This window comes from Symphodus melops (genome assembly GCF_947650265.1).
Source record: "Symphodus melops genome assembly, chromosome: 22".
NCBI lineage: Eukaryota > Metazoa > Chordata > Actinopteri > Labriformes > Labridae > Symphodus > Symphodus melops.
This window is the reverse complement of record NC_136712.1, coordinates 11,288,740-11,302,392: the sequence shown is the minus strand read 5'-3', so window position 1 is coordinate 11,302,392 and position 13,653 is coordinate 11,288,740. Positions and strand designations below refer to the sequence as shown.

At 39.5% G+C, this 13,653-nt stretch overlaps 1 protein-coding gene across 1 annotated transcript; it reads left to right on the top strand.

The window, feature by feature from the left end:
* Nucleotides 1–4,451: 4,451 nt before the first annotated feature.
* On the top strand, nucleotides 4,452–10,548 carry LOC306818133 (hyaluronidase-5-like; the record flags this gene model as incomplete). The annotated part of the gene is made up of 8 exons (XM_079335508.1): nucleotides 4,452–4,456; nucleotides 5,246–5,429; nucleotides 7,267–7,433; nucleotides 7,521–7,689; nucleotides 7,777–7,995; nucleotides 8,092–8,250; nucleotides 8,739–8,828; nucleotides 9,962–10,548. 8 exons carry the CDS (start codon nucleotides 4,452–4,454, stop codon nucleotides 10,394–10,396), a joined length of 1,428 nt encoding a protein of 475 aa, XP_079191634.1. The 3' UTR covers nucleotides 10,397–10,548.
* Nucleotides 10,549–13,653: the final 3,105 nt, after the last annotated feature.

The following is a 13,653-nucleotide window of genomic DNA, read 5'->3' as shown; positions in this document are numbered from 1 at the left end:
AAGAATTGAGAAGGTAAAAAAATGCTAAATTCATAGAAATCTCATGTCAATGACAGCTAATACTGCTTGGTATGCAAGCACTCACACAATGACAAAGACAACTAGGAACAGATACCTGACTGACATATCCAGACAAGAATGTGTGAGGTGGGAGCATGTGCAGGGACTTTATCTTAACACATCTGAATGAATATTTTAAGATGTGTTTATGCGTTTGTATTGTTTCACATAATTAAGGAACAACATATTCAGCATGATCTAAATGTGAAAGTATTTCAGGGGTGAAGACACACCTTCTGGGACCTACCCTTGTGAAACATTCATTTGACCTATTTTCAACAACAAAAGAAAAATTGAGGTTATGAGTGAGGGGAGGATGAGGACAGCATGAATATTATATTTTGAATTCTAGAGGAAGACATCCCCTAAAGGCTGCTTTATGAATATTTTATACATCTGGCCTTTCCACATTTCCGCGGCTTGTTTTAAAATGTGGACTTTTGGAAATATCATGATAGGGGCCCTTTAGCCCTGTTGTGAAGAAGAATAAGATACTTGTACAGATTCGCTGTTTATTTTGATTTTTCAGTGTAAAACAGTGGAAATATACACTTCTTAAGACTATTTACATTAAATGATATGCATTAGAAAAAATGGTGTCTTGGTCTAAATGGAGATATAGCCAAATAAAAGTTTTAGATGTTATTTCTAGTATTATAAAAACTTTCCGAAATTATTCAGGTTAAACTGTGCATTAGTAGACCAGAGAGTAATAGGTGATCTTAGGCTGTGTTCACTCTTTTGGTAAACGAATGACCTGAATCAGATTTTATTCCCTGCTCATGACTTAGATCTTACTTTTATGTTAAGAAAGCGTGAACAGCACGAGTCCCACGGGTTCTGATCTTTTCAAATCAGACTGAGGCCACTTTTAAGTCTTATAGAGGTCGCATTTACACAGCTATGTGAACAGCATTAGAATAAAATCTGTTCTGAACATTAAGACTTGCAGTGTGAATGCATCTTTAGAGATTGTTGTTTCATTGCAACTGTTTAAACTTACTTTAACCACAAGATGGCAGCATTTCACAACACATGATAGATAAACAGTTTCTGGTGCTGGATGCACTCAGCACATTGGGTACTGTATCAAGTTACACTTGACAATCATGTATGCCAAGTGTTACGGTGATAAAGGTACACATTTATAAAATATTAAAACTTAAATTAGAGATGTTCCTCCATCTGTACAATTAGAGTTCAAGTGTTGCAGTGTCACTGTTTGGGAGAAAAACGATGCAGCTCACGCAAAGCAGAAGAAGACAAGTATGAATTTCAGGAGGCTGTCAAAGATGCCATACCATGGTATTATACTCCTCTACTTGTTCGACTAGCCTTCCATGGATTGTGGTGGTTGTTGCTGCAGTTGTTGCTTCTGCTTGTTTGATAAAGTCATGTTGTTGTCCCCTGTCCCCAAGAAGAAAAACCCCAGTGAGCCAGGCGACTTCAGACCAATCGCTCTGACATCCCACGTTATGAAGACCTTCGAACGGCTGCTGCTCCAACACCTCAGACCCCAGGTACAACACGCACAGGATCCCCTGCAGTTTGCATACCAGGCAAAGGTGGGCGTGGACGATGCCATCCTCTATCTTCTACACAGGGCTTACTCTCATCTGGACAAAGGGAGCAGCGTGATGAGAATCATGTTCTTTGATTTCTCAAGCGCTTTCGACACCATCCATCCCCTCCTACTGAGAGACAAGCTGACCGAGATGAGGGTGGACTCGCACCTGATGAGGTGGATCACGGACTACCTCACAGAGAGACCACAGTACGTCAGACTGAAGGACTGCACATCTGAGACTGTGGTCAGCAGCACCGGAGCACCACAGGGGACCGTGCTCTCCCTTGTCCTGTTCACCCTGTACACCTCTGACTTCCAGTATAACTCTGAGCTCTGCCACATGCAGAAATACTCGGACGACACTGCGATAGTTGCTTGTGTCAGGGATGGACAGGAGGAGGAGTACAGGAGCCTGATCGAGGACTTTGTGACGTGGTGCAGTGACAACCATCTGCAGCTAAACACCTCCAAGACCAAGGAGATGGTGGTGGACTTCCGAAGGAACAAACCACATCTAGAACCTGTTTCCATCGGCGGGGTCGACGTGGAGGTGGTTAGGACCTACGAGTACCTGGGGCTGCAGCTGGATGACAAGCTGGACTGGTCGCCTAACATGGACACTACCTGCAGGAAGGGACAGAGCCGTCTGTACTTCCTGAGAAGGCTGGGGTCCTTCAACATCTGCAAAAAGCTGCTGCAGATGTTCTACCAGTCTGTGGTGTCCAGCGTCCTCTTCTACGCAGTGGTGTGCTGGTGAGGAAGCTGCAAGAAGAGGGACGCAGCACGCCTGGACAGACTGGTGAGGAGGGCCGGCTCTGTGGTGGGCACAGAGCTGGACTCACTGGTGACAGTGGTAGAGAGGAGGTCTCTGGACAAAATGCTCTCCATCATGGACAACACACACCACCCTCTGCACAGCACCTTCACCGGGCAGAGGAGCATGTTCAGCGACAGACTGCTGTCACAGCCGTGCTCCACGGACAGGCTCAAGAACTCTTTTGTCCCCCTGGCCATCAGATTGTACAACACTTCACTGTCACGGCAGGGAAGAAGCACACGGTGAACCCTGAACTCTTTTTTTTTTCTTTTCACTTTTTTCTCATTCCTCCTCTGCACTGCTGACCTCAGAGTCAGCCCCCAGTTGGACACTTTAATGCATATTGATAGTCACCTTACTGAGCACTGGTCACTCTAAAGATAATCACCCTAATCATGTCTGGTTTCATCCTACTGTTGTGTTTAGCTACATCTGTAATGGTTGACATGATCACCCTAATTAGGTCAAGTTTCACTCTATTGTCTTCAACACTTAATGCTAATCTGCTCCTCAATAGTTGGGTACTTAACGATAATTTCAGCTTATTGTCGAGGACACTTAATGCAAATCACTGCTCCTTTAAGTTAGTGAGCCAATTTACATTCCTGCATTGACTGTTTAACGACTGTACTCACACCTCTGGCATAAGCTCAAACACCTCTGTACATGCACATGTAACTAGTTTCTAGAAGGCCAGCACTTTGTTTCTAAGGCTCTTTAACTGTTTACAGGTCTCTCTTAACCAACACATGTTTTTCTCTCCTCACAGGTTATGTACATTATGCTATATAAGTTTTAAGTCTAATTGCTAATGCTAACTGCACAGGTTTAACATATAATTATGTTTACTCTTAGTCACATAGGGGCTGCTAAATCTTGTCTGGGGGATTATTGTATACAGAGGGGAGGGGGGACAGCGGGTGTGTATCGTAACTAATGTCTTGTGTCCTGCCTGTCTGTATACTGCTACTGGATGCCTTGAATTTCCCTCGGGATCAATAAAGTATCTATCTATCTTATTGACATTCAGTTCAAGGCAGGACCTGTCACACCACTCCTCAAACTTCTGAAGAGTTGGTCTGTGGTGCTGAGAGGGACCTGACAGGAGAGACAGGAGAACTGTGTGGTCAATGTATTTCACCAGATGACAGTTAGGCTGTGCGGTTCTGCAGTCACAGATGTAGACTAGAGGATGAAGAGCAGAGGTGAGAGCACACAGCCCTGAGTCGAGCCATTTGAGGTGTGCTGGAGGTTGGAGAAGGTGTTGTTGACCAGAAGTGTCTGGTAGTCCAGATGGAAGGGAGTTGCAATTTTGTCAGCCAGGTTGTGTTGAATGCAGAGCAGTCTGCAAACAGGAGTCTTGGTTGAGGTGTTGGGATACTTCAGATGTTTGTGGACAGTGTTAATTATGAATGTTTTTATATCATCATCGCCTCCATCTAGGAGATCTGACAGCATGACAAAAATAAAATGTTGTAAAATGTCTTTATGTTGCTTCATGTTTTAAATCAAAGCCTTTGCTGATCAACTGAACTTTTAAACGACTATATTTTAGCAGGCAAAAAAAATGCATGACCTGAAATCTAATCTTCAATTAACAATGCTTTCTAAACAGTCGCTTTTATTAGTCTAGAGCCATATTGAGTTCATATAATACTGAGGGCTTTTTCATGTACAGTACTCATGTATGGTCTTCTCATTACATGTTTTACAGTGTTCTAATTGATAAAAATAGAAATATGACATTTTCTTTTGACTTACTATGCACCACTTCAATAAAAAACCTAATTTTAGTTTGCTTGACTATCAAAGCTTGCTTGTTTTTTAGAAAAAAAATCAAAAGCACACAGATATACAAACTGTCTTCATTTTTGGAGAGGCTTTTTGCCTTTATTTGATAGGACAGTTGATAGAGTAGGAAATGAACAATGGAGAATGGGACATGAGAAGTTGACTCCATGAAAAGGAGAACCGGGGCTACCTGCTTGGAGGACGAAAGCCTCCTAAATGGGGTGAGTCCTAACCACAAGGCCATCTGCGCCCCCCCCAAACTACCTTCCTTAAAACAACAATTAGGGTCAAAGATCACTGTCCTTCTGCTCACACTGTGTCACTAACTTGTGAAATAACCACCACCATTTGGTATGACAGGCCTCTGACCAGACTATTAAACACATGCAGGGTAAACAGTCCGCTGTATAAATAACACAGGGCATGATTACTTTGACACAAAAAAAGCAACTAACAGATGCACTTTGTATATATTGACGACTGTAAATCTCAACCTGTGTGTTTAATATCTGTGTGTTTGATATCCTTTTTTTAAATACAAATGAGGTGTGATGTTTTTTATGCTTTCTGTATACAAGTTCCTCTCTCACCAACTAGGTGTCAAGTCTCCCTGTCTCCTATTGCTGTTTGGGGGGGGGGGGGGGGGGGGGGGGGTGTCAAGATTTTTTGCTGATTGGTAGCATGGTTGCAATGTTATGTAATTTCCAACTTATCTAACCTTGTTTTATATGAAAAAGAAAATTGTAAATGCACTACAACTCAAGAAAGTGTTGAGCCCACAACCCTGAGTATCAAAATCTAATTGTATGCTATTACTGTACAAGATGTCTTAAACTGGTGACATCACCTGAGCATGTAGTAAATCCCACCCCAGGTGACAAATACCATCATCAACCCCAGGGCAATTACAGCCTCAGCTCCATGCTGATGCCCTGCTCATGATTTACTGATGCCCCAAAACATTGTGTGTCAATATAAGGACTGTGGTTGGTCCATGACCTCACACCCAGGTGTGCCGTCCTCCCTGGCTCCAACCTAAACTTGGCACTGAGTGATCAAAACAAGTTGAGTGCAGCCCCGTACACAGCTCTGCCCTCCATGCCTCCCCTGTCCCACCTATATCTGTGTCATTTCTCTGAGGACACTCTGCGTGCAACAGTCAAACCATTTGATGGAGAGACGGGTTCACTGAAGGCATGTCCAGGTAATGCGTCTTTTTTAAATCACCGTTTAGGTATGATTTGATGAATTGTGTGTTTTTTTTGTTGTTGTTTTTTTTAAAACAAGACCTAATTGAATAGAAGTGTTTTGGTTGTTTTTAGGACAGGGAAACCATAGCAGTCCACAATGCATTAATGTCCTTGACAGAAGATGCTGAATTTCTGTTGACTAAATTTAAGATCAAAGTTGAAAGCTATCAATTTGCATACAAATACTGAATCTGATCGCTTAAAAAAACTGTAGCATATACTGTATATAAGAGTTCAATGTTGTGTTCATGAACTGATATGACCATGAACATTTGTGTAAAGCCAGTGCAAACAGAAAAACAAGAATTACCTTGGAAAGTAATGAAGTTAATAAGTGTGAGACTGGTTTATTTTTGGGTCTGAACTTTTGTCAAATATGTCAGAACACATTTGACAAAGGTTCAGAGGGGCCATTATAATTGTATTTCACAAAATGGTGATGCCAAGAAAGAGTTGCGTGCAGGATTTGTTCTTTTCAATGTGATAGTTTTATGTCCTTACTCACCTACTTCAGGAGATAGTTTGATTATTTTTGGGAATAATTTCAATTAAGTTATATGCATAAGCAAAATCAAGTATGTGGACTTAAGTTTGAATTAACGTTTCATTAAAGTATATTTTGTAATTATGAAATGTGCACCAGAAGCCAGCAGAGTCTTAACCCCATAACGTTACACTAGCAAAAGATATGTTAACACAGGAAATGACTTGTCTTCTGTTATATTATCTTGCATGCTTCACTATACTGTTATAACACGGCATTAACATTGGTTACCATTATGTAATTTATATTTCAATTTCATTCTGTTCCATTGCACATGATAGAAGCATATCGGATACATATCAGTTTTGTGACTTCTGTTTGTTGTATTCTGCTTTTATCAGCCAGGAGAAAGGATGGTTTCAGTCGTGTGGAAGGGCAGAAGCTGTGTGCTGCTGCTTCTCTCACTGCCCATCTCTTTCCTCCAATCAAAAGCCATGAGACCTGCTGTTGGCATCAATCATCTTCCAACCATATCAAATTCTATTGAAAGCCTGTCAACCAGAAATTCATCTACCTCCAACATTAGCCCAACGTCTTTGTCAGAGGCCTATCATACAATTTTGTATCCTTCAAAATCTGTGTATCCAAAGTCAGTCTTTGACCAAACATCCTTAAGGGCCCTTCTTATATCTTCACCATCAGCTGCAGCAAAAACAGACCCTCCTCAGTTTGGCAAAAAAGTCAATTTTCCCCGACCATGTAATCTTTCCAAAAGGACTCCACATCCCACACATTCTGAAAAATGTCATCACCTTTCAAATGCACCTCACTCCAACTCAACATTGCCTCAAACAAGTACAAAATCTTCGTCCCCACCTCAAAGTGCTTTAGACAGGCTTTTCTCTCCATTATCAACACCATCCTTTTCCAAAGCCTTCTTGCCTTTATCCTCTAAAACATGGCCGCCCTTTTCTGCCAAGGCTTCTCTCCCTGACACAAAAAGTCCGCTGTTTGAGCACCAGCCCTTTTTTGTTACTTGGAACATCCCTGATCGGGTGTGTAGGAGGTACAAAATCTCATTGGACACATCACCCTTTCACGGAGTCACCACACCTGCTAAGGCAAGTGAACAAATATATACACGTGAAAAAAAAAAAAAAAAAAAAACAGTTCTCCATGATGCTAACACAAAAAAGGAAAAATGTCAATAGGTCTATGTCTTCACTGAAAGGACATCTCTTTAAATCCTCTCCTTCTGGAAAATGCACTTACTCACTCCCTGCTGATTTTGTTGCAGGTCCCAGATCAGTTTCTGTCTCTGTTCTACACGGACCGATTGGGTCTTTACCCACATGTAGACCTCAAAAGTAAAAAACTGTACAATGGAGGCATTCCTCAAAGAGGTAACCTGAAAGCCAGTTTGATGAAGGCCAAGGTAGACATTAACTACTACATCCCATTCAAGTGAGCCTATATAATGTAAAATCCCAGTTTTTTAAAGCAAGTCACACAATAGACACCCTGAACTTACACCTCTCCCTCATCCTCCAGGACAAGCCAGGGCTTGGCTGTGATAGACTGGGAGGAATGGCGCCCTCTATGGGACAGAAACTGGGGCACTAAGAGAATCTACCAGACTTTATCCGTGGCCTATACGGCACAGAAAAACCTGTCCCTTACAGAGGAGCAGGCCATAGAGATATCCAAACAGCAATTTCAGGTAAGAATTGACAGTGAAGATTAAATTCTGAGAGTATATTAAATAATTAGGGAATATTTATCTGTTCTCGTTTTCATTCTATTCTAGGTGGCAGCAAAGAGTTTAATGTCAGGGACATTGGCCTTGGGCAGAACAATGAGACCCAACTATCTCTGGGGCTTCTACCTCTTTCCTAACTGTTACAATCATGGCTGGGAGAATCCGGACTACACAGGCCAATGCTCTGAGGAGGTGAAGAGGCAGAATGATGAGCTGCTTTGGCTGTGGGAGTCAAGCACTGCCCTCTTCCCTTCTGTTTACCTGCAGGTTAGGCTAACATTGTGGAGCAAAGGTTACCCCTGATTTTATCTTTCATGATATTAAATTTGTATATCCTTTCCCCACATCCTTGCACTGTTTCAGGTCTCTCTGGCAGACAATCCCAAAGCCGCCTTGATGGTGAGAAACCGTATCCAGGAAGCTCTGAGAGTTTCTACCCTGCCCAGACGGAGTGCCACCGCACCTGTATTTGTTTACATGCGACCTGTCTTTGTCAACCAAAACAAACGCTTCCTCAGCCAGGTGAATAAGAGGAAAACAAAAGTTAATATTTGTTTTAAATTTATTTCACATTCTTAGATGTATTATGTCATAGAGGAACTTCTTTGAAAAAACCTACAGTCCCAATTCATAACTCCCTCACTGTTTTATCAATTATTAAATCTGCAATAAAGACTACACTTTAGAAATGGCTCATTACCCAGCAACCACTCCAAACACTTGAATAGATTAGCTACATCTTAGGTTACTTCTTCATCCCCACAGTGAGGTGTTTCCAGCCTGAGGTCCGGTTTGAAGAAGAGTTTGGTTTCTTGGTGTAACATCACACTGCTAATGTGGTAATCCTGATCCTCTTTTGTCACCTCTATATAGTCTGTTTTTTCTTGGGAAATAGGAACAGTGCAAATTTCTGCACTGCAATGTGGTTCGTCTTGATGTGAATATCCCTGGAAGTTTTCATGCGTTCATAAAAATCCCATTACTGAACATATTGTACACTTTGACCCAAGGTAGACCTAGTCAGAACCATCGGTGAGAGTGCAGCAGTGGGAGCCTCTGGAGCTGTGATGTGGGGGGCCAGCGCAGACTTCAATGACCAGGTAACATTACACCGCACTGCTGAAAGACGTGACATGGAACTGATGGCAAGTGATCTGACCAGAGACCATGTGTTCAGTTAGATGATGTGAGCCTAATGGATCGCATGGGGCCGGTTGGTTGGTTGTGAAACCAAAATTAGCTTGACGATAGGGACTTTTGCTGGATGTCTCACTTACTTGTGCATTCAACTGACAAATTAGGTGCAAATGTTTGTAATTTACCATATGAATGTGATTTTTACCCTAAACGTGTTTGTATTTACTTCACTGACACATAAAATACCTTAAAAAAAAAAAAATATATATTTTACAGAAATAAAATGTTCACTGTCATGCCAACAGTTAGATGAGTAGATTGATCCTATCGGGTAAATATTTCTAGTGCCTGGATGATGACCTCAGCATAAAGATAAAAACACAAGGAAACAAAATATAAGCTCATGACTGAGGAAGTAAAAAAAAAGCTAAGCCACTCTTTACGAAACATATTGTTATGAATATCATCTAAACCTAAATAAATAAAGTACTTTTGGAAATAAGCTTATTCACTCTTCTGCATGTTAGTTTGATTAAAAGATTGATACCACTGAAGCGTATGTTTGATATAAAACTAGTTTATAATCAATAATCATCGTAAACACACTTGAAGCCAGGAAAAACTCCCAGCCTAGCTATAGCAAACAACGTTTAAACTCTCGACTTAACAAGTCATTGGTTTGTTTAAGCTGCACAAAAACTGTTGTTAAATAGACTTTTGCTGGAAGTGATGACTTGTTGAAGAAGAAGTCTGGAGGAACATAATCCTTTAAACTTAAACTTGTTGTTTTTGCACAGGACAAATAATTGTGATTGAAGGTATTGGAGAGATCAAAACTAGCCCTCTGTCCCTGTTCCCAGTGTTTATGCTAAGGTAGAAATAAACCTGGTTTCTGCTTCATAATGGGCTGACAGATATGAAAAAGGTTTGATCTTTTTCAGATTACTCTGGGCAAAAATACTTTCAAGGATCAAACCATCAGGGTTATCATTCATAGCTATAACAACATATTTAACCCCTAGACTTGAAAAAATGTTTACATAATACATAATATATCATTCAGGTAACTTTTTTCTCTCTTCCCTTCACTTCCCAGACATCCTGTAAAGTGCTCTCCTCCTACCTCTCCTCCACCCTCAACCCTTACATCACTAATGTGACTTTGGCCGCCCAGCTCTGCAGCAATTTCCTGTGTCGAGGGAACGGCCGCTGTGTCCGAAAAAACTACAACTCCAACCATTACCTCCACTTAAACCCTGAGAATTTCAGGGTCATGTATGTTCAAAACCGTTACCTGGTCCTTGGGAGACCAACCTTGACAGACCTAAAGACTTTAAGCAAAAGGTTTACCTGTCAATGCTACAAAGGGCTCAACTGCTCTCCCAGGACATATACCGAGCTCTCTAAGGCTCTGAAGTTTAGCATGAAGCAATGGCTCTACCTGAAGGCACACACTCTGAACAAAGCTATGTTGGAGGATACACAACAAGTTAGTTTTACTAAGAAGATTAACAACCCCTTTGATGTTTAGCTTCGGAAGAAAATGTTTGGGAATTTATTTAAAAATATCTCTTTTCATGAGATACACCACTTTAAGCAAAAATAACTGTACATTTAGGATGCAGCATTTGTACATGCTACAATGTACATGCTGTACTCTTCCTGTGTCATCCCTCTCGTTTTTATCCTTATGTTATTGTCTCTTTTTTCTTTTTTTTTTACATTATTCTACATTAGGTGAAATAGTCTTTTCATGATTGCTCATGAGATGAGATGACATAAAAACATTACATCATGTACATAAAGCTAAAGCTAGCATACTGTGACCATGGTCAATATGTTTCAGTAATGCCAGAAAACAGGACCATCGTGAGGAGTTTTCTGTACCATCAAACCAACAAACAAAGTTACCTGACAATACTATTCCCATCAGGCATTTACATGTGATTTAACTGTGTATGTAAATAACTGCAAAGAGGGTAGGCCAGGGAACAACAAGGTTACTGGTGCTGTTATTGTTGTTGTAAAACTTTGCTGTCACCAAATAGAATGACTGCTTTTCATTGAGCAAAGATTTTGGTTACATAATCATTTTAAAAGATAAAGATAAACCAAAGTATTTTGTTTTTAAGGATTTAATTATTTATTTAGCTTCATTCTTATTCTAGTATAAACATGCAGTTGTTAGCACAACAACAGATGGAAATGTTCTACACTCCATGAGGTCTAATAGCATCAACAATTGTGGGTTCTATTTTAAAAGCTAGAAAACATTTATAATATACTTTCAGTATCATGTCAAAATAACTTATCCCACACCACATCTCGCTGACCTTTTTCATAGTTTGTTTTTATCATTTAGGCCAGGGAACTCTTTTCCAATCTAAACAATGATTGTGTTTACTTCACTAGAAGGCAGAATTTAAGTTCTTTTTGTTTGAATTTGTCAACAAGCTAGGTTATTGGAAAGCATCAGTTAAAATATTTTGTTTTCTGAGGAAGTAGTGCAACATAAACTCTTTTTAAGACATGTTTCTGACCATAAAACAAACTAACAGAAGTCGAATACTAAATATATTTTGGTCTTTAACTTCAGGTATAGTAAGTGGGGGTTTTCGTTTGCTAGAATGTTAATAAGCTGGTCTTTGAGGTTGAGCAAAAATGTTTATGATGTTCTTGTTGGAGCTTTTTATGTAAGTTTCTTATTTTTTGCCAAAAATAGAAACCACTTGTTGTAGAGGTGCATAGTTAGGTCAGCTAAGTTGCTGTGTATTCGTCAATGATATTCACGTCTTTGACATTAAACAAATTTTTGATTCACACCGAACACTTTGTTTGATTCAACCGTACAGGCTCAGAACATATGTTTTTTTCCTTGTATTGTGAAAGTGTTTATGGCTAATGTGGCTAATGGTTGGTTGCGGTGCACACATTCTGTGACTGGTTCTAATAGTTGTATCAAACTTACTTTTTCCTCTTCAAGAAACATGTGTGCACACAGCAGAATTGTGATCTTTAATTTATTTTGCTAATGAGTGTTGTTAGAGGAGTTGGTGTATGGTTTCCCCACTGTGGTTTTGTCAGCAGACACTGTCGGTCATATGTGTATTTACCATGTCCTCAGGGTGATTAGTGTGTGTGGTGTTTGCTTGTCATATTGATCTCCCTCGTGTTTGAAAGCGAGAGGAAGGGAAGGCAGTTTGATACATTGTTTTTCGTTTAGCCACCAGATGGCTTCTTATTGGTTGGGGTAATGGTGTAGTTATATTTGTTATTTGCTGTGACTACTTCCACTTAATATTTGTTTGTTGGACAAAGTATGAAACAGGTCATTGCTATGATATTTCGGTGATTTATGCAACCCATCAAACCACCAAACCCTCCACACAAACACAGGCTGCCTTGACAATGTTCCACCTGTAAATGAAAACAGAAAGCATAAAAAAAAATCCCAAGATTTCAGGATACGGACGTGTATCAAGTAAAAATGTACTGTGTGTTTGATGAACTGCCTTGATCTTCTTTATCTTTATATATATATATATATATATATATATATATATATATATATATATATATATATATATATATATATATATATATGTTTGTGAAAGAAGAAGAATGTTCAAAACTTATAAATCCGGTGCAACCTTTCAACCTTTTCATAACTGGTTGCGCTTGACTCTTTATTAGATTGCATGCCTGCAGTTGACAATAACATGTCAGTATTGACTCAGCCTTTTCAGTGAAAGCTATTGCAAGTAGGTCAGCTCTTTGGTTTATTTTATTAGCATTTTATTGGAACCTCTCATTGTTTCTGACAACAGTTTGATCATTTCTATCTCAGAGAAACTACACAAAGTATGATGTAAATAAATGAATTGTTTTCTGGGATTAGAAACTATGGACATTTTTTTAAGAACCTCACACACCTTACACACAAATAACACACCAGCCAACTGTAGTTTTACATAAATGAGTGTATAAGGCAATATAAACTCTGTAATAGTTAGCCACTTCATTAATAAGCAGACATGACTTTTCTTTAAGACTTTATTGATGCAAAAGTATCCATAAACAACAAAATAAATCTGGTTTCTTCCATTTTACCCAAACGTAATTGTAACAAATTAAATAATTGAACAACTAAACATGTTTCCTGTTGCTACCAAAGCATGAATGGACATTCAATGATTACATAGACATGAATAAAATCAGACTTGTTCCTTTATTCAATAGATTCATGCAAATATTTAGATTTTCCCAGTTTTGATTAGTGCAAAATAATTTGTGTTTTTGGAGAAATTAACAGATTGATTACAGAGTGTGGGAGTGAAATCGTTCAAATCTTGCAAATCCACCAATCATGTCGCAGATGGACTTTAAGATTTGCCACCATAAATCAGTGTAAGGTACGGCAGAAGGCCATTGTAAAGCTAATTTAGTTGCCAGAATATGCAGTTGTATTTTATCTGGTTGTCATTCCCTCTAGATTTTCAATATGTGCACTGCTTGTGCTTAATAGTGTCACATTAATTAACATCCACAATAAATACATGATGGATTGATCTGAATTAGACAGATGGATTTTGTAAAAGTAGTTCAAAGCACTTTGTGATATATGTAAAAAAAAAAAAAAAAAAAAAAAGGGGAAAGAATAATGTGCAACTTTTAGATCCAGTAGACATTATCCTTGGACAACAGCATGAATCCAAAACCAACTGCTGTTTGGCAACATCTCCACCATACTGCCACACACCTCCAACTGCCATCGTGTTCGCATGAAGG